Source organism: Geotrypetes seraphini, chromosome 3, assembly GCF_902459505.1.
Source record: "Geotrypetes seraphini chromosome 3, aGeoSer1.1, whole genome shotgun sequence".
NCBI lineage: Eukaryota > Metazoa > Chordata > Amphibia > Gymnophiona > Dermophiidae > Geotrypetes > Geotrypetes seraphini.
This window is the reverse complement of record NC_047086.1, coordinates 293,193,241-293,212,004: the sequence shown is the minus strand read 5'-3', so window position 1 is coordinate 293,212,004 and position 18,764 is coordinate 293,193,241. Positions and strand designations below refer to the sequence as shown.

At 46.6% G+C, this 18,764-nt stretch overlaps 1 protein-coding gene across 7 annotated transcripts in view; it reads right to left on the bottom strand.

Moving 5' to 3' along the window:
* Positions 1-18,764, bottom strand: part of HEATR5B (HEAT repeat containing 5B) — a 297,408-nt gene that overhangs the window by 118,937 nt on the left and 159,707 nt on the right. For all 7 annotated transcript variants that reach the window (XM_033938914.1, XM_033938913.1, XM_033938919.1 and 4 more), the window contains one exon: positions 17,158-17,302. In XM_033938914.1, coding sequence (XP_033794805.1) covers positions 17,158-17,302 — 145 coding nt within the window. The remainder of the gene's footprint in view (positions 1-17,157; positions 17,303-18,764) is intronic.

Here is an 18,764-nt window from a genome sequence, read left to right as displayed (position 1 = left end):
AATCATAATAAATAAATTACATGCTGAGTGAAGAAATATTTTCTCCAGTTTGTTTTAAATCTACTGTCTAGTAGCTTCATTGCATGCCCCCTAGTCCTAGTATTTTTGGAAAGAGTAAACAAGCAATTCACATCTACCTGTTCCACTCCACTCAGTATTTTATAGATCTCTATCATATCTCCTATGAGCCATCTCATCTCTAGGTTGAAAAGCCCTAGATGCTTTAGCCTTTCCTAATGAGGACGTTGTCCTATCCCCTTTATAATTTTTGTTGCCCTTCTCTGTTGTTCCCTTTTCTAATTCCACTATATCTATTTTGAGATGTGGTGACCAGAATTGGACACACTATTCAAGGTGAAGCAGCACCATGGAGCAAAACCAAAGATATTATAACATTCTCATCTTTGTTTTCTATTCTTTTTCCTGATAATTCCAAAGATTTTATTTACATTACATTACATGCTTATATTCCGCCTGTACCTTGCAGTTCTAAGCGGATTACATCAGAAAGATAGCTGGACATTTCCAGGAAGAGAAATACAATTAAAGAAGTTGGTCCTAGTACAACAAAAAAGATAGCTGGACTTTTCCAGTAAATGAATACAATTGAAGGCGTAAGGTCTAAGGCAATTTTGATGAGATGATTCTAAGAGGGGGTGAGAGGGGAAACGGGAGGGATTAGGACGTTTGGGTGAATTTCTTGAATAGTAGGGTCTTGATTTCTTTGCGGAAAGCCTTGAGGTCAGTTGAAGCTGTCAGTAGGTTGGTGATAGTGGGATCCAGTTTAGCTGCATGTGTTGCTAGTAAGTTGTCATACATCTTTTTGCGTTTAGTTCCTTTAAAAGGGGGGTAGGAGAAAGGGATTGGGTTCTCCTTTGTCTGGTTGAGAGGTTCCTGTTTAGACGGTTGTTTAGGTGGGTGGGTGCCGTTCCGTTTAATGTTTTGAATAACATGCAGTATAGTTTGAATTGGATGCGGACTTGTATTGGAAGCCAATGTGAGTCTAGGAAGGCGTTGGTGATGTGGTCAAATTTTCCAAGGGAATAGATCATTCTGAGGGCAGTGTTCTGCACTGTCTGTAATTGTTTTATTAGGTAGGTGGGACAGGAAAGGTAGAGGATATTGCAATAATCCAATAGATTTAGGACTAGGAATTGGACTATGAGTCTGAATTGTTCTTTTTCAAAGAATTTTCTGATTTTGCGAAGGTTGCGCATGGTGAAGAATGCTTTTTGTGTGATTTTGTTAATTTGCACCTGAAGAGTGCAAACTCTGTCTACTGTTACTCCAAGGAGTTTGAGAGTGGGTTGTAAGGGATATTTGGTGGTTTTTATTTCTAGCTCAGTTATAGAAGGGGTTTTGTCCTTTTCAAGCAGTAGAAATTTAGTTTTATCTGGGTTGAGCTTCAGTTTGTGTTCTGTCATCCATTTTTCCACCGCTTCTAGAGTTTTTTCCAGGATGCCTGATTTGGTGGGGTCTTGTGTGTCAAAGGGGAGGAGTATGGTGATATCGTCTGCATAGCTGAATGAAGTTACTTTGAGTTTGTCTAACAGGTACCGAGGGAGGAAATGTAAAGATTGAAGAGCATGGGTGACAATGGGGAACCTTGGGGTACTCCGCAGGGATTGGTCCAAGGCTCCGATATAAGATCCTTTGTTTTTACTCTGTATGTTCTTGTTTTAAGGAATCCTTGAAACCAGTTGTATACTTCGCCTGAGATCCCTATTGCTTCTAATATCTGAAGAAGTATAGTGTGGTCGACCAGGTCAAATGCGGCAGAGAGGTCGAGTTGAATTATCAGCATCCTTCTTCCTTTGCTAAGGTGCTGTCTGGCTATGTCTAGAAGGGAAACTAGCAGTGTCTCAGTGCTGTGGTTCGATCTGAACCCCGATTGAGTTGGGTGAAGTAGGTTGTGGTCTTCAAGGTAGTTGGTGAGGTATTTGGCAACCAGACCTTCTATTAGTTTAACGTATAATGGAATTGAGGCGATGGGTCGGTAGTTGGAGGGGGTGTCTATTGGTCCTTTGGGATCTTTCAGTATGGGGTGATTATGATTTCCCCTAGGTCTTGTGGGAATTGGCCTTCCGTGAGAGTTGTTTGGATCCATTGCAAGAGGCAAGCTCTAAATTTGGGGGATGCATTTAACAGTAAATATGAGGGGCAATTGTTCAGGTCGCATGACGCTCAACTGTATTTTCTGTAGAGTCGGTTCATGTCCAACCATTGCACCTTTGTAAAGTTGGACCAGTGCCTGTCAGCTGCAGTGGCTTCTTCTGTTGTAGAGTTTATTATGATCTCGTCTAGGAGGGTTGGTGAGTTGTTGAAGGAGGCTCTAATATTGGCGATCTTGTTCTTGAAATGGTCCGCTAGTTGGGTGGCCGTTGGAGGGTGGATTCCTTGAGTGGTTAGGAATGATTGAGTGTCGGTGAGGTTCTTCACAAGTTGGAAGAGTTTCTTTGTGTCTAAGGATTCTGTGCCTATTAGTTTGGAGTAATAAGCTCTTCGTTTTTCTTTAAGTTTGATCTTGTATTGTTTTATTAGGTTTCTCCAAGCTACTTTGGTTGGTTCTTGGTTCTTTTTTTGCCATGCTCTTTCGAGTTGTCTGCAGTGTCTTTTTAGTTGAAGAAGTTCTGTGTCGAACCATTTGTCTGAAGATCTGCAGAGTTTGTGTTTTGTCTTTTCTGGGGCTAGTCCGTTCAAGGTTGTTTCGCTCAGGGAGCGCCACTGGTGAATGAATACATTGTGGTCTATGGAGGCGATTGAGGGGTCTACTGTGGTCCAGAATGTAGAAGGGTCGATTTTTGGTCGGGTTTTGAATGAGGTTTTGTGGGTTTCGTGCTTGTTTGTGCTTTGAGTCCAGTTGATGTTGAAGGTGAATTTGAAGTGGTCTGACCAGAGGGAAGGGTGCCAGGCCCCATTGGAGATATGAATGTTTGGTGCGTGGGGGTGTTGGGACATGTAAGCTGCAATATCAAGTTGGTAGCCTTTTTCATGAGTGGGTTGAGGATATAGAATTTGGTAGGAAAGTGCATTGAGGTATGAGATTATGCCAGCAGCTTGTTTGGAGGAGGTGTCTTCTAGGTGGAGATTTATGTCTCCGAGGAGCAGGTTGTGTGTTGAGGTTAATGAATTCCGGAAGATGAAATCTTCAAGATCGTGTTTTGTGGTGTTCCATTGTCCTGGAGCTATGTAGCAGAGGATGCAGGTTAGGGTGTCTTTGAGTGAGTTACTGGAAAGTTGGACGGCAAGAAGGTCTGATTGTGGGGTGGAGTGTTTGTCTAGGACAGTGATGGTAAGGTTGTTTTTTACTAGGATGGCCAGTCCGCCCCCTCGCTTTTTTTCTCGGCAGACTAATTCGAGTTTGTTATTTACTTTCGTAGATTACTCTGCACACTTGACGTATCATCAACGATGATACCTAGATCCTTTTACTGGATGGTGAGTCCTAATGTGGAACCTTGCATCAAGTAACTATACTTTGGGTTCCTCTTTCCCACATGCACCACTTTGCACTTGCTCACACTAAATATCATCTGCCATTTTGATGAACAGTCTCCCAAGATCCTCTTGTGATTTAATAACTTTGAACAACTTTCTGTCATCAGCAAATTTAATGATCTCTAATTATTCCCATCTCTAGATCATTAACAAATATGTTAAAAAGCTGCAGTCCCAGCACAGATTTCTGGGGAACCCCACTATCGTCCAAGGCAAGAGGCTTCGTCCAAGGCAAGACAAATCATGGGCTGCATACGAAGGGGTTTCGTCAGTCGTAAGGCGGAAGTCATTATGCCATTGTATAGATCCATGGTGAGGCCCCACTTGGAATACTGTGTGCAATTCTGGAGGCCGCATTATCGCAAGGATGTGCTGAGACTGGAGTCGGTGCAAAGAATGGCCACCCGGATGGTCTCGGGACTCAAGGATCTTCCGTACGAAAAACGGCTTGACAAATTACAGCTATACTCGCTCGAGGAGCGCAGAGAGAGGGGAGACATGATCGAGATGTTCAAGTATCTTACAGGCCGAATCGAGGCACAGGAAGATATCTTCTTTTTCAAGGGTCCCACGACAACAAGAGGGCATCCGTTGAAAATCAGGGGAGGGAAACTACGAGGTGACACCAGGAAATTCTTTTTCACTGAAAGAGTGGTTGATCGCTGGAATAGTCTTCCACTACAGGTGATTGAAGCCAGCAGCGTGCCTGATTTTAAGGCCAAATGGGATCGGCACATGGGATCTATTCACAGGGCAAAGGTAGGGGAGGGACATTAGGGTGGGCAGACTGGATGGGCCTTGGGCCCTTATCTGCCGTCTATTTCTATGTTTCTATCTACTCTTCTCCATTGAGAATATTGATTGTTTAACACTACTTTTTGTTTTCTATCTTTTAACCAGTTCTTAACCTATAATAGGACATTACCTCCTATCCCATGAGTAGTAGGATCTCTTTTTTGGTACCACCTGAAAACTTCTAAGAAGAGATGGCCATAGAAAGATCAGGCAGAGAAAGGGACTTCATGGTATCAATTCTTTTCTGGGTGAGACCTCACAATTAGAGGCTTTGTGGTCAGGTCCTAGGCATGGCATGCACCAATTAGATACACAGAAACATGATGGCAGATAAAGGCCAAATGACCAATCCAGTCTGCCCATCTGCAATATCCACTCTTTCCTTCTCTTCCTAAGAGATCCCATGTGCCTTTACCATGCTTTCATTAATTCAGATACAGTCTTTGCCTTCACCACCTCCACCTAAAGACTGTTCCACAAATCTACCACCCTTTCTGTTAAAAAGTGTTTCCTTAGATTACTCCTGAGCCTATCACCTCTTAACTTCATTCTAGAGCTTGTTTTCAAATGAAATTTGCCTCATGTGCATTTATGCCAAGTAGGTATTTAAACGTCTTTATCATATCTCCCCTCTCCTGCCTTTCCTCCAAAGTACAGTACTCCCCTGATATTCACGGGGGTTCCGTTCTAGGAACCCCCACGAATCTTGAAAAACCGCAAATACGGTTTTTCATGGGGGAGCCTGAAGAGGGCAGTGGGAGAGGGCAGCAGGAGAGCAGCCGGAGCGCCAAAATCACTCGCGGTACGCTCTGACCGCCTCTTCCTGCACTAAGTCAGGCCTTATCCAATCAGGAGCTGCGTGTCAAAGCAGCTCCTGATTGGATAAGGCCAGACTTAGTGCAGGAAGAGGCGGTCAGAGCGTACCGTGAGTGATTTCCTGCACTCGCGGCGCTTCGGCTGCCCTCTCCTGCCTCTTCCGCTGCCCTCTCCTTGTCAGCGGTTCGCAGTCGGAAAATACCGTGAATGACCGGGACCGTGAACCGCCGACTGCGAACAACCAGGGAAACACTGTATACATATTGCAATCATATGCCTTATGATGAAGACCATTGACCATTTTAGTAGCCTTCCTCTGGGCCAACTCTATCCTATTTATATCGTTTTGAAGGTGCAGTCTCCAGAATTGGTGAGACCTCATTTAGAATATTGTGCACAGAGTCTTAAACAGACGCATCAATACCCCTTTTTTCCTATTGGCCATACCTCTCCCTATGCACTCTAGCATCTTTAAGCTTTCACCGTTGCCTTTTCAACCTGTTCGGCACCTTAAGATCATCACATAGTCACACCCAAGTTCCACTCCTCTTTCATGCACAAAAGTTCTTCACTACCTAAATTGCACCATTCTCTTGAATTTTTGCTGCGCAAATGAATGACTTTGCATTTATTAGCATTAACTCTTAGCTGCCAAATTTCAGACCATTCTTCAAGCTTCACTAGGGCCTTCTTCACGTTATTCACACCATTAGGGGTGTCAACCCTATTGCACATTTTGGTATTACAGTGGTACCTTGGATTATGAGCGCCCCCCCGTGAACTGGCACCCTCCCCCCCCCGCCATCGGGCACCCTCCCGCCGCGACCTGAGGTCTCCCCAACCCACCCGAACCCACTTCTTACTTTAGTGTAGCTTCCGCACCAGCACCAGCATGTCCTGTGCATTGGTGCCAGTGCCCGAAGATCTGCCTCCTGTGCTGGGCCTTGAGCATGTGCCCAGCACAGGAAGCAGATCTTCGGGCACCGGCACCAACACACAGGACATGCTGGTGCCGGTGCCGGTACGGAAGCTACACTAAAGTAAGAAGAGGGTTCGGGTGGGTTGGGGGGACCTCAGGTCGCGGCGGGGGGGGGTGCCCGATGGCGGGGGGGAGGGTGCCGGTTCACGGGGGGGGGGGCGCTCACACATCGAGGCGCGCTCGGTTTCCGAGGCGCCAATTTTGCGAATGTTTTGCTCGTCTTGCAAAACACTCGCAAACTGGTGAACTCGTAAACTGAGGTACCACTGTATCTGCAAAGAGGCAAATCTTACCTGACAGCCCTTCAGCAATATTGCTTACAAAAATGTTAAAAAGAACAGGCCCAAAAAAGAAGCTTGAAGCACACTGGTAATATCCCTTTCCTCAGAGCGATCTCCATTGATCACTACCGTCTGTCGCTTTCCACTCAACCAGTTCCTGACCCAGTCCATCACTTTGGGGCCCATACTGAGAGCACTCAGTTTACTTATTAGATACCGTTTTGGAACACTGTCAAAAGCTTTGCTAAAATCTAAATACACCACATCTATTGCACTCCCTCTAACCAATTCTCTGGTCACCCAAAGAAACTGATCAGATTTGTCTGACAAGACCTGCCTCTAGTGAATCCATATTGCCTCGGATCCTGTATGCCACTGAATTCCAAAAAGTCACTATTCTCTGCTTTAAAAGCATTTCCATTAATTTACTTATCAGAGAAGTCAGAATTACTAGCCTGTAGTTCCCTACTTCTTCCTTACTTCCACTTTTGTAGAGAGGAATCTCATTTGCCCTTCTCCAGTCCTCCAGTACCACTCCCGACTCCAGAGAAGCATTGAAAAGGTCAGTCAGTGGAGTCACCAGAACTTCCTTAAGTACCCTCGGATGTATACCATCCAGCCCCATCGCTTTGTCCACCTTTAGTTTAGCTAACTCCTCATGAACATAATCCTTGGAAAATTGATTAGAGTCTACCACACCTCCCTCCCAATTTCATTTGTCTTCTGTGGTCCTGCTCCTGGTGCTTCAGCTGTAAACTCAAAGGTGAAGGAGAAAAATATGTAGAAGCTGATAAATGTAACAAATATTTCTGTTCCAAGTCTCACAATGACACTTTTGCACTTCCTCATATCATTAATATACCTAAAATGTCTTTCCCCCCGATTATCATGTCAGCTATTTTTTCTTCCATTTGCATCTTTGCTTCCTGATAACTCAATTAGCCTCTCAACTTCTCCAGATATTTTAGCCTGTCTTCCTCTTTATATGATCTTTTGTAGTTTTTGAAAGCTCTTTTTCCTTACCTTCTCAGCTACTACTTTTGAGAACCAAAGCAGCCTTCTTGTCCTTTTCCTTACAAAATGGTTTGTTGCTCTTACAATAGCTCTTTTCTGTTTTGCTCTCTGCTTTCCTACTTCTTCCAGATGTTCTCATCCAGACAATTCCTTAATGGTAATCTCCCATCTGAACAAAGTTAGTTTTTAAAAAAAAAAAAAAATAATAGAACCTGGGGGGTCACGTGATGCAGCCTACTTGAACGGCTGTGGGAAAGGAGAGCTCCGTCCCAGCCCCGCTAATATCGGCGAGATATCGGCACTTTCCCCCTTCATCCGCTCTGCAAATTCATCGGAGGCAGTGCCGGGAGTCCCGCTCCGTTCCTATCGTGGCCCGACTCGGTGTTTCCCCAGGGCATGCCCATTCGCGCTGCGAAGTCCATCCGGGATCGGCCTCCCTCTCCCGCTGTCAAAATGGCGGCAGAGCAAGCGTCCTTCACTGTTCCCGCGGGTGACTGGATCCAGGAAATCACCCGCTCTGTGTCGGCTGCTCTGGCGGACCGCCTTAATAAATTGCAATCGGCGGTTGAAGAAGTCCATGAAAAGTTTGATGCACAGCACCGGCGTCTTACTGAGGTGGAGCAGCGCGTGTCTGGTCAGGAGGACACGTGCGCTGCTCTGGAGGCCCAGATGTCAGAGCTCCGCAAAACTAACTCGGCTATGCAGGATCAGCTTGAGGAGCTGGAGAACTGCAGCCGCCGTAACAATTTGCGGCTGGTTGGTCTGAACAAAGTTGGGGAAGCTGACTTGTACCGGATCTTCAGTAATTGGCTGCCGGAGACGCTGGGCTTGTCTGATTCTGGCCTGCAGTTTGCCTGTGAGAGAGCCCATCGAATTGGCCCTAACGCGGGGGATGGCAGGCGAGCCCGCACGGCTATTGCACGTTATTGCAACTGGAGAGGCAAGGAAGCACTTTTGCGGGCTTATCGCAAGGCTGGTGCCCTGGAATTCGAGGGGAAGAAGGTGCTTGTTTTCAACGACTACTCGGTGCGCGTCGCTGCCCAACGTAAGCTGATGTCGCCCTTCTGCACCGAGCTCCACAATAAAGGGATCCAGTTCGCCCTGGTCTTCCCTGCCAAACTGCGGGTCTGGAGGAATGGCGCGTCTGTGACTCTGGCCACGGTGGAGGAGGCTCGCACCTATGTGAGCAACCTGGCAGCTTGATATACTGCTTGATTTCTGTTTGTGGGGTTTCTTCTGTGCTCTGTGTGTCTTGGCTTTTGTTTGTTCCAGATGATGGCCCGCGGTGGGCGTCCGAAGATCTGTCTTTTGGATTGCGGAGGACAAGGACGCTGTAGCCCGGTTCTGTTCGGCATGTTACTGCCGGGATATCGGTTCAGTCCCCCATCTGGACTTGGGCTCTCGACTGCCTCTGTTCCTCTCATTGTTCTGGCATTGGCAGTGCTCCCGGGCATGCATTGATTTGACTCTGACCTATCTAACTATGCCTGTTTATTTGTGCTGCTAGGGTGGTATTCTGGGGATGACTGTTTGCGGGAGGGGGTTGGGGTGGAGTTCTCTCAAGGGTAGGCAGTGGGTTTGTTAGGGTTTGTGTGTTGGACACGCACATTGGGGGTCAGGGGGGTGGGTGGGTTTGGGGAATGGGGGATTGCTGTGGATAGGTTTGGGGTGGGGTGGGGGAGCCTGTGGGGGTTTTTTGGGGGCTGTTTGTATGGGGTTGACTGGGGAGTGTGGCTGATGGTGTGCGTGTGGTTGTATGGGGTGCATGGTCCTAGATGGAGGAGCAGCAACTTTTTCTTTTCCACCCAAGGACTTAGCTGGGAGGTCCTGATGGGGTGGATGACATTTCCTATTGGATTTTTCACTGTGTGTTGGCCTTTTGACAATGGCTAATTTGAAGGTGGTCACCCTTAACGTTGCTGGCCTTCGGTCACCTATAAAGAGATCACGAGTGCTGGCTTCCTTACGCAGACTGAGTGCTGACGTAGCCTTTCTCCAGGAGACACATATGTCCCAGATGGAACATTCTAAATTACGTAGAAGCTGGGTGGGTGAGGTGTACTCCTCTTCCTTTGGGGGTCGGCGACGAGGGGTCGCGATCCTTCTTCACAAAAACTTACCTTTTCAGTTTCACAAGCTGGTTCAAGATCACGAGGGGAGATTTGTTATGGTTATGGGGGAGCTCTGAGGTATGAGGCTGATGCTCTGCAATATCTATGCTCCGAATGTGTACACTCACAGCTTCTTCTCTACACTCCTCTCTCGATTGTCCGAGTATACCGAGTACAACCTTATCATAGGTGGCGACTTTAACATCACTGCTGATCCGAGTTTCGATTGTAAACCACCCAGAATGGCGCCTCATGATCACGCAGTGAGGGGGGTTAACTTCCTGCTTAGCCATTTAGACGTTGTGGATATCTGGCGTACCTTGCACCCCTATGAGCGGGACTTTACTTTCTTCTCTCATGCTCATACCACATATGCCCGTCTGGATTACCTTCTTCTAGATCGTCGGTTGTTTACTGCGGCTATCCGAGCAGATATCTCGGATTGCACAGTTTCGGACCATGCTCCTGTGGTGTTGACCCTTTCTTTTTCCTCTAAGGTTCGGGGCACGCCCTGGAAACTGTCTCCTCAATTGTATATGGACAAAGCGTTTCGGGAATATCTTAGAGCGTGCTGGGTAGAATATCAATTAACTAATCAGACCGCTGATGTGGGCCCCAGTACGTACTGGTATGCTTCTAAAGCGGTGATGAGAGGGCATATCATAGCCTATACGGCTCATAAGAGGAAGGAACGGGACGGGAAGCTATTGCAACTTACGAGTGAAATGCGTACTCTTAGGCAACGCCATATTCAGTCGATGTCTGACTCTGACAAACGAGAACTTCGGTCGCTGAGGGAACAGATAGAGGGGCTGCTTAATGATCGTATGCGGACCTCTTTGTACTATCACAGATACCAAATGTATCGCTGGGGGAGCAAAGCTGGGAAACTCTTAGCTAATTTGGTGCGTCCACCTAAAAAGAAGCAAGTTATTACATCCATTAAGGATGCCCGGGGTACCGAGTACACCACAGCTCAGCAAATAGAGGAACAATTTGTTTCTTTTTATTCGAAGCTGTATGCAGCACGCCCCTTGGATCGAGAAGCTTTGCTATCTTTCTTCTCTGATCTCCGTCTTCCGGGTCTTAGGCCCTCGCAGCTCCAGGCCTTAAATGCTCCGCTTACGAAAGAGGAACTTTTGCGGAGTATCCGCTCCCTCACCTTGGCAAAGGCCCCGGGCCCTAACGGTTTAGGCCCCGAATATTATAGAATACTCCAGGATTTGGTGGCTCCGCCCTTGTGCGCCCTGTATAATGGAGTGTCTGCGGGTGATTTCGTGTTCCCTGACAACCTTGCTCATGTGGTTTTATTGCCGAAACCGGGCAAGGACCATGCATTGGTGAGTTCGTATCGGCCCATCTCTCTCTTAGATCAGGACATTAAGCTGCTGGCAGCCACCTTAGGGCGGAGGCTGAACTCCGTTCTGCCCGACCTTATTCATCATGATCAGGTGGGTTTTGTTCTAGGCCGCTACGCTTCCATGAATTTGATGAAAGTGTTGGGAGCCATTCAGAATCAGGTGGGGAGGGGAGGACAGTCAGCCATCGCGGGATTGGACATGGAAAAGGCGTTCAACAGCATCTCCTGGGAGTATCTCTTTTGGACGTTGGAGCAGTATGGCTTTCGGGACTCTTTTCTGGCATGGGTGAAGGCTCTGTATGTTGAGCCGCAGGCTCGCCTCTTAATCAGTGGGTGTTTGACAGCCCGTTTTGGCCTTCAGCGGGGCACCAGGCAGGGCTGCCCATTGTCCCCTTTATTATTCTTGCTGGCCATGGAGCCCTTAGCCATCAAAATTAGAGGGTGTGATCATATTCGGGGGGTAAGAGTGGGGGGCTACGAGTGTAAAATCAGTCTGTTTGCGGACGATATTCTTTTGTATTTGGATCAGGCTTCCATTCACCTGGATAGGGCCCTGGCAGTGGTACAGGCTTTTGGGTTGCTTTCGGGACTTCAAGTTAATTGCTCTAAGTCGGAACTTTTACTGCTGTCTGGGGGTCCACCAGAGCCTTGGCAAGCACTCTTGGCTATTCCTCCAAAGGCTGAGCCTATGCGGTACCTGGGTATTTTCTTAAGCACACAGCCTTCCGTCATATATGTGGAGAATGTTCTGCGGCCTCTGGAGGAGATAGGCAAGCTTTGTCAGCATTGGAAGGATTTGCCTTTAGGCCTGATGGGCAGGATAGCGCTCGTAAAAATGGTAATGCTTCCGAAACTGTTATATCCCTTGCAGACCATACCAATTTGGTTACGTCGCAGAGAAGAACTCAAATTCAAGTCGATTATCTCTAAGTTTATTTGGCGCTCCAAGGCTCCGCGAATTAGTCTGGCGAAACTGATGTTGGATAAGTCTGATGGAGGGCTGAATGTCCCTGATATTCGTCTTTACAATGTGGCTGCGCTTATGCGCTGGATATATGAAGGGCATTCGGGGAGTGAGCGATATTCTCCGCCGGGATGGGTGGAAGGTTGGCCTCACCCTTTTCAGTTTATGAATATGCTTCATTCCCAACCCGACCCCTCTCACCGGTACAGAGTTCAACTGCAATTTATGGGGCTGTTGCGGCAGGCCTGGCGTTGGTGGCGGCGTCGACAGGGGCTTAACGTTGCGGTATCTCCCTTCCTTCGTTTCCTGGGTAACTCCAATTTTCCGCCGGGTTGGGGGGGTTCCGTGTTTCAGGGCTGGGCCTCTCGGGGTTGCAAGGTCATGGCGCAGTTGCTCGAGTTGACCCCCCAGACTTTTCCATCTTTTTCCCAGGTTCAGCGGACATGGGATCTCCCCAATCACTTTTTGTTTTCATATTTTCAGGTCCGCCATTACTGGGAGGCAGAACGTGCCCGTTGTCCTGGGGCCTGGTCGATTGGGAGGCTCGACAATCAGTTTCTCTCTACCCCGGTTTCTTTGAACAAGCTTTCACATTGGTATAAACTGTTAAAGCTTTCGAGTTCCACTGATGGGATTTCTAAAGTGAGAGAGGTCTGGCAGGGTGATCTGGGCGTATCTATTGATGAGCATCAGTTTCAGGAGTGTTTTCCCACACTCTTCGCTTTCACTAAATCTGTTGAGTACCAGGACACTCAATTTAACCGCTATTACTTAACTCGACAGCGGGGAGCCAGCTTGGGACTCTGGGCCGATGCCTCTTGTGTTAAATGCAAATGTCAGCCGGGTACATACCTCCACTCCTTTTTGGAATGCTCTAAAATTACCCTATGGAGGGAGGTGCTGCCCATGCTGGAGGCTATCCTTCAGCAGTCGGTGGAGTGGGACTATGGGGTCTTACTTCTGGGGATGCAGGAGCCGCTTATGGCACAGGGGTTGTCTGCTCCCCAGCGGCGCTTCCTCTATAATGTCTTTCTAGTAGTCAAGAAAATCATTCTTTCCAGCTGGATCTCTGAGGCACCCCCTCCCATTGCCCTGTGGCATGCCAAATTGAGGGGCATGGCCGCTTTTGAACGGCAATGGTATGCGGGCTCTTCCAACTGTGATAAGCGATATTATGTGGCTTTGTGGGATAGCTTGTTGCACTCAGTCTCAGCTCAGGAGCCAGTACTCACGTGATGGACCGTTTTGGGTTTTTAGCCCTGCGGCGAGGATCCCTTTTGGGGTTCTCAGGAGTCGTCTGTTCACTCTGGTGACCTTCTACTCTTCTTTTGTATGCCTTTTTCTTTTTCTCTCTTCTTCTTTGACCGCTCTTCTGTCTAGGAGTGGGGGGAGGGGGGATGCTTGACTGGGGGCTGGGGGAGGGGGGAGCATGTGTTTGGGGGTGTGTCTGTTGTGGCTCTGGGTGTGATTGGTGTGCATGGCTTTTAGAGCAGGGCTGGGGGGATGTTTATTTTGTTGTTTTCGGGCGCAACTAAAAATAGGTGGAGTTTGCACAGACTTTGGGTGGAGATTTTTCACTTCTGTCCTGTTCATAGATTTTTTCAGGTCTCCTGCTGTTTTTGGATGGTTGTGACTATACCAGTTGTTTTTATATATAATGTGGTATCTGATTGTATGCTCGGGCATTGTTGTCGCCTGATTGTTTGTGTTGCTTCACTGTTAATAAACATATGTTTAAAAAAAAATAAATAATAGAACCTTTACTTTTGAATGAGTCTTCTCTATACCTGTCTTAATATTAAACCATACCATGCAGTGATCACTGGATGTCATATGATCACTGCCGTATGAGCAGAAACACTTTCCTTGTTTGTAAGCATCAAGTTGTAAGCACTAGTATGGCCCCATCCCGTATGGGTTCCATTAGCAACTGCTGGAACAGTTCTTGCAGAAAATCCAGGATTTTCCTACTTCTAGAAGACCCCGCAACTGTAATACCCCAATCAACATCTGGCATGTTAAAAATTACCAGTTAGTAATACTTCCTCTTTTATAGCTATATTCTAAATGTCTACTATTAAATTTCTGCCAACTTCTTCTGTCTGTGAAGGAGTCCTGTATGTCATACCAATGTAAATACATTTTTCATTCCCTCATTCCAGATTGACCCACAGCGCCTCTTCCTTACACTACAGATTCAGTAGTTGTATGGCTTTAATATACTTTTTAACATATAATGTCACTCCCCCTCCTTTTCTTCCTACTCTGTCTTTCCTGAATAAATAGCCTGGTATAACTATATCCCAGTCATGGTTCTCTGTGAACCATGTCTCTGTGATTGCCACTAAATCCAACAGCCTCTTCCATCACAGCTTCTAAATCCAGAACCTTGTTTCCCATACTTCGAGCATTAGTATACTGCTTTCCAGACATTGCCTCCTTTTCCCATTTGTGTAGAGGTATTTAGTGATTTACTTACTTGAGGACTTATACTCACCTAGGAGCTTTGATCACCCTGCCTCAACAATTCTAGTTTAAAGCCCTCTTTGGTAGATTAGCCAGTCTGATGCTTAAAACAATGCCACCTGTGCATCTGAATGCTTTACCTTCTCTCCAAGAGCTACAAAGTCATTTTTGGTACATTCGGAGGGGTACCTAGCAGTATCATTAGTGCCAACATGGGTGAGCAGCATCAGATAAAAGTCATTAGGATTGATGAGTCTCAGAAAGCTCGCTGTAACATCTTGGATTTTGGCACCAGGTAGACAGCATACTTCCTGGGTCATCATGTCTGGTCTGCAGATGAATGCCTCTGTACCTCTCAGAAGGGAATCACCAACCACTACTACCTTACGCCTCTTAGTAGTCACGGATTCAGCCATTTTGGGAATTTAGAGCTTTGGCCCTTCCTCTCACTGGGAAGCTCTCATTTCCTCCACTTCCTGGCTCAAGGGCAGGTAGGTTCACAGTATCAATCATGCAGGGTCCAGTAATCTGAGTGCAGCTGTCCACCCTCAGCATGGCCTCCTCTTCCCCACTGCTGGAAGTCTTTGATGCTTCTCTTTCTCATGGATACTTCTCAGTCTTGTCACCTCCTCTCTCAGTTACTTTACTTCCTTCATGAGGGATTCAAGCTGAAGGCAGTTTGCACATGGAACCACTGCTTGGGTAATATTTTCTGTCTGCACAGAGACAGAAGCTGTAACCTGAGCAACAACTTTGGTGACATGATGTTTCCCAGTCATTCTGTGGCTGCAGAATGACATGCACCTTTTCCCAAGTTTGAATGCCAGCTGGTAAAATATTCCAGTGGAATTTTTCTTCCTCTTAGCAGATTCTCACTCAGCACCTCTTTAGGGTCAGTCACAGAGATGACTTTACCACACTGAGAACACTTCTTATAACCACTGGGAGTTTTAAGGGACATCAAGCAAAGACAGCCAAAGCAAAATCAAATGGCTCAATTGTTATTTATTTATTTTTTAAATAAAAGATACCTGACTGGGTCCCTAAGAGGGTTGAAAGAGCCCAACAAAAAAAGAAAGAAAACTTAAGCAGGTAGGCCCTGATTCTACAAAGTGCATCCCAATTTTAGGCAGCTGTAGGCATCCTACAGCTGTCTAATCAGCCAATCGGGATGCATGTTTTTTAAAAAAATGCTCCCCAGGCAGGCCGCCTATATTGAAGGTGCCACTGGGAGCCTAGAGCCTGGGCCAATCAGACCTTAGGCTTAGTGGGGATGGGCGGACCCGCTATGCCTATGGCCTGATTGGTCCAGGCTTCTAGAGCCTGGGCCAATCAGGCCTTAGGCTTTGCGAGATGGGCAGGGAAGGGGCGGGCCCGCCTCATTTCGACTAGGCGGGCCTGCAGGCTAGACGGGCAAGACCCATCCGGATTGCAATTAAAGGTTAGTTTGGTGGGAGGGAGGTTTGGGGGCTGTTAGCGCGGAGGGGGGGGCGTCTTCCGGCAGGAGGGTTTGGCACCCTCCTGCCGGCGATGGTAGTGTTGGGGGGAGTGGGGGCATCTTCCAGCATGAGGGTTTGGCACCCTCCTGCCGGCGATGGTAGTGTCGGGGGGAGTGGAGGCATCTTCCGGCAGGAGGGTTTGGGCACCCTCCTGCCGGCAATCGGACAGGCGGCCACTATACTTATCGCGGCAGGGAGATCCCTTGCCGCGATAAGTGTAGCGGCTACGTCTACTCTAACCCGATTCTGTAACTGGCGTCTGTAACATGGACGCCGGTTATAGAATCGGGGTTTAGTGTAGGCCCGATTCTGTATAGGACGCCTCTCCTGGGCCGTCCTATAGAGAATCCGGGCTGTAATGTCTAAGAAAATAAAAATGGAAAATTAGGAACAATTAGGAAAAAAAAAGGGAAGGCATGCTATGGAAAGCTTTGCCAAGAAGTAATTGCTCTGCTCCGCAGAAAAACAAAGAAAGTCTGCTGGTCCTGTGTGCCATTTTGCACCCAAACATGTGCAAAATGGCACTACCAAAGACTTCAGAATTTACTGGAATGTTGGGTAGTATCTGTGGTGGCATCTGTCAGATGACATTACCCATATGTGGCAAATGATGCTCTGCTTGTGCTTGGAGAAAAACTTGTATAACAAATACAGTGGTACCTCGGTTTGCGAGTAACCCGGTTTGCGAGTGTTTTGCAAGACGAGCAAAACACTCAGCAAACTTTTGACTTGCAAACCGAGCACTGCCCAGGGGATTCCTCTTCCGTCTTCCGGCCAGCCTTTTACATCGGATGCCTTCCGCAGGTTGCAGGACCTCTGTCTGGGCCTGCGCGCCCAGGTGCTGTCCCGCTTGCATGTTGTCCTTTTGGGAAGGACTGCAGTCCTTCCCAAAAGGACACACGTTGCGTGTGACGCACACAGCGTCAATCATCGGCGTTGTGCGTGTCGTGCGCGGCGTGTGGGTGGGGCGGTGCTCGGTTGCGTGGGCTCGGGTGGGGGCTCTCCAGCATGCGAGGGGCATCCGACATGGAGGGCTGGCCGGTGGCTGGCATCCCCTCCCCGAAGCGGCACTGTGGGGTTTTTCGTCAGATGACCCACGGAGGAGGCAGATGGAGGAGATGGCGCTGCAGCACCCGGCAGGTATAGACCCCGGGTTCTAGAATGTATCATCTTAGTTTCCATTATCCCCAATGGGGAACTTTGTTTTGGTAAACGAGCATTTTGGATTACGAGCATGCTCCTGGAACGGATTATGCTTGTAATCCAAGGTACCACTGTATATAAAAAAAGACAACTAGATACAGAGTATTCCTGCTCATTAATAAGAAAAGGTATTGAAACTTTGGATATATATTGCAACAAAGTGCTACTTACTTATGTCACTGCTCTCTTTATCATTTGCATTTTTCACCATACTCATAGCATATTCACACACTTCTGCTGCTTCTCTTTGTGCAAGCTGACGTAGACATGCAACTGCTGCCCGGCGAAGCAACAAGTGAGAACTACATAAATGAACCTGTAATAAAAATCATCATTAAAATGGTTTCCTTGTTGTCTCAGATATGCAGAACTGCTAGTGACAAGAAACAGCTTCTTTCCTAGTTGACTAAAATATAGGTTCTGTGGGCAGCGTGCTTCAAGGTAAACAATACATTTTTGGTTAAGTAAATAGAAGAAATTGGTCTTGGTTATTGTTGGGAGCAATTTAAAATTCAGCTTTTTGCATGCCTATTATGATACCTTCACAGTGCGGTGATTTTGCTACCAATTTTCCCTTGCTAAAAATTCTTACTGCATTGGGAGTAAGAGTAATAGAAAAAAAAAAAAATAATAATAACTTTATTCTTCTATACCGCCACAATCTTATGACTTCTAGGCGGTTTACAATCAAGAGAGCTGGACATTCAGCGAAATACAATAACCAGATATTCAGAGGAAATATAGAGAGCAGAGACCTTAAAAGGCAATAGTATAGAAATACAATTTGCTGAGCAAAAATATAGGATGTACATTTTAGTAGGTACCTGTTGGGAATAAATAGCAACGTAAGATTACGATAAGATGAAGATAACAGATAACTGCTGTAAGTTCTGGTGGAATAGGGAGGGGAGAGCGGGTCAATTGTTTAGGTATTTCTGGAACAGGTATGTTTTTAGGCGTTTCCTAAATTCCCCGTAAGTAGTGGGCGAAAGCAGTTGGTCTAGGTCTTTGCCCCATAGGGCTGCTTGGTGAGAGAGAAGGTGTTCATGGTGTTTTTTTTTCATTTTGCAGCCTCTAACTGGAGGGGAAATGAGTTTTGGGTGTGTGTTTCTCTTGAGTTTGTTATTAGAAAATGAGAAAAGGTCCGTTATGTATTTGGGGGTAAGGCCGTATAGTACTTTGAAAAATCAGGAGTAAACTGTGTGCTCCTTTAGCTTAAGTGTGCACATCTTTGCTGATACTGCAACACAACTATTAACATATTAGCCATTCCTGTTATACCAATTTTCACAGTGTTCTCAAATGACCAATACTGCTGTTTTGACTTACTTAGCCAGACATCACCTATTCTTTGTCTATGGATAAAAGTTTAATGAATCAGGCCCTAAGTCTAATTGTCAAAGTGTTTTTGTGAAGTTGCTATCACTGAAAGCTATTCTCCCAGAACAATGATTTTTGATAGCGATGGGCAAAAACTACTAGAATTCAAAGAAAGCATGAGGTCTACAGAGAATCTTTATTTGAGAGAAAGTGATGAAGTTAGAATTGCAGCATGAAAGAAAAATACAAAAACTAGATAGACTTTATGGAGAAATTATGTCTAATTTTCTTTCCCTGAATTGCATCTTTATCTCTGATAGCATGCTTTAACCTAAAAGATGCCACACAGTCTTAGGTCTTTAGTGTTTGGAATACTCAAGCAAAGGGGAAAAAATGGTCAACATGCCAGGATTTACAATCCTAGCTTCTAAACTTTTTGAAACGCTTCCTCCTTTTTT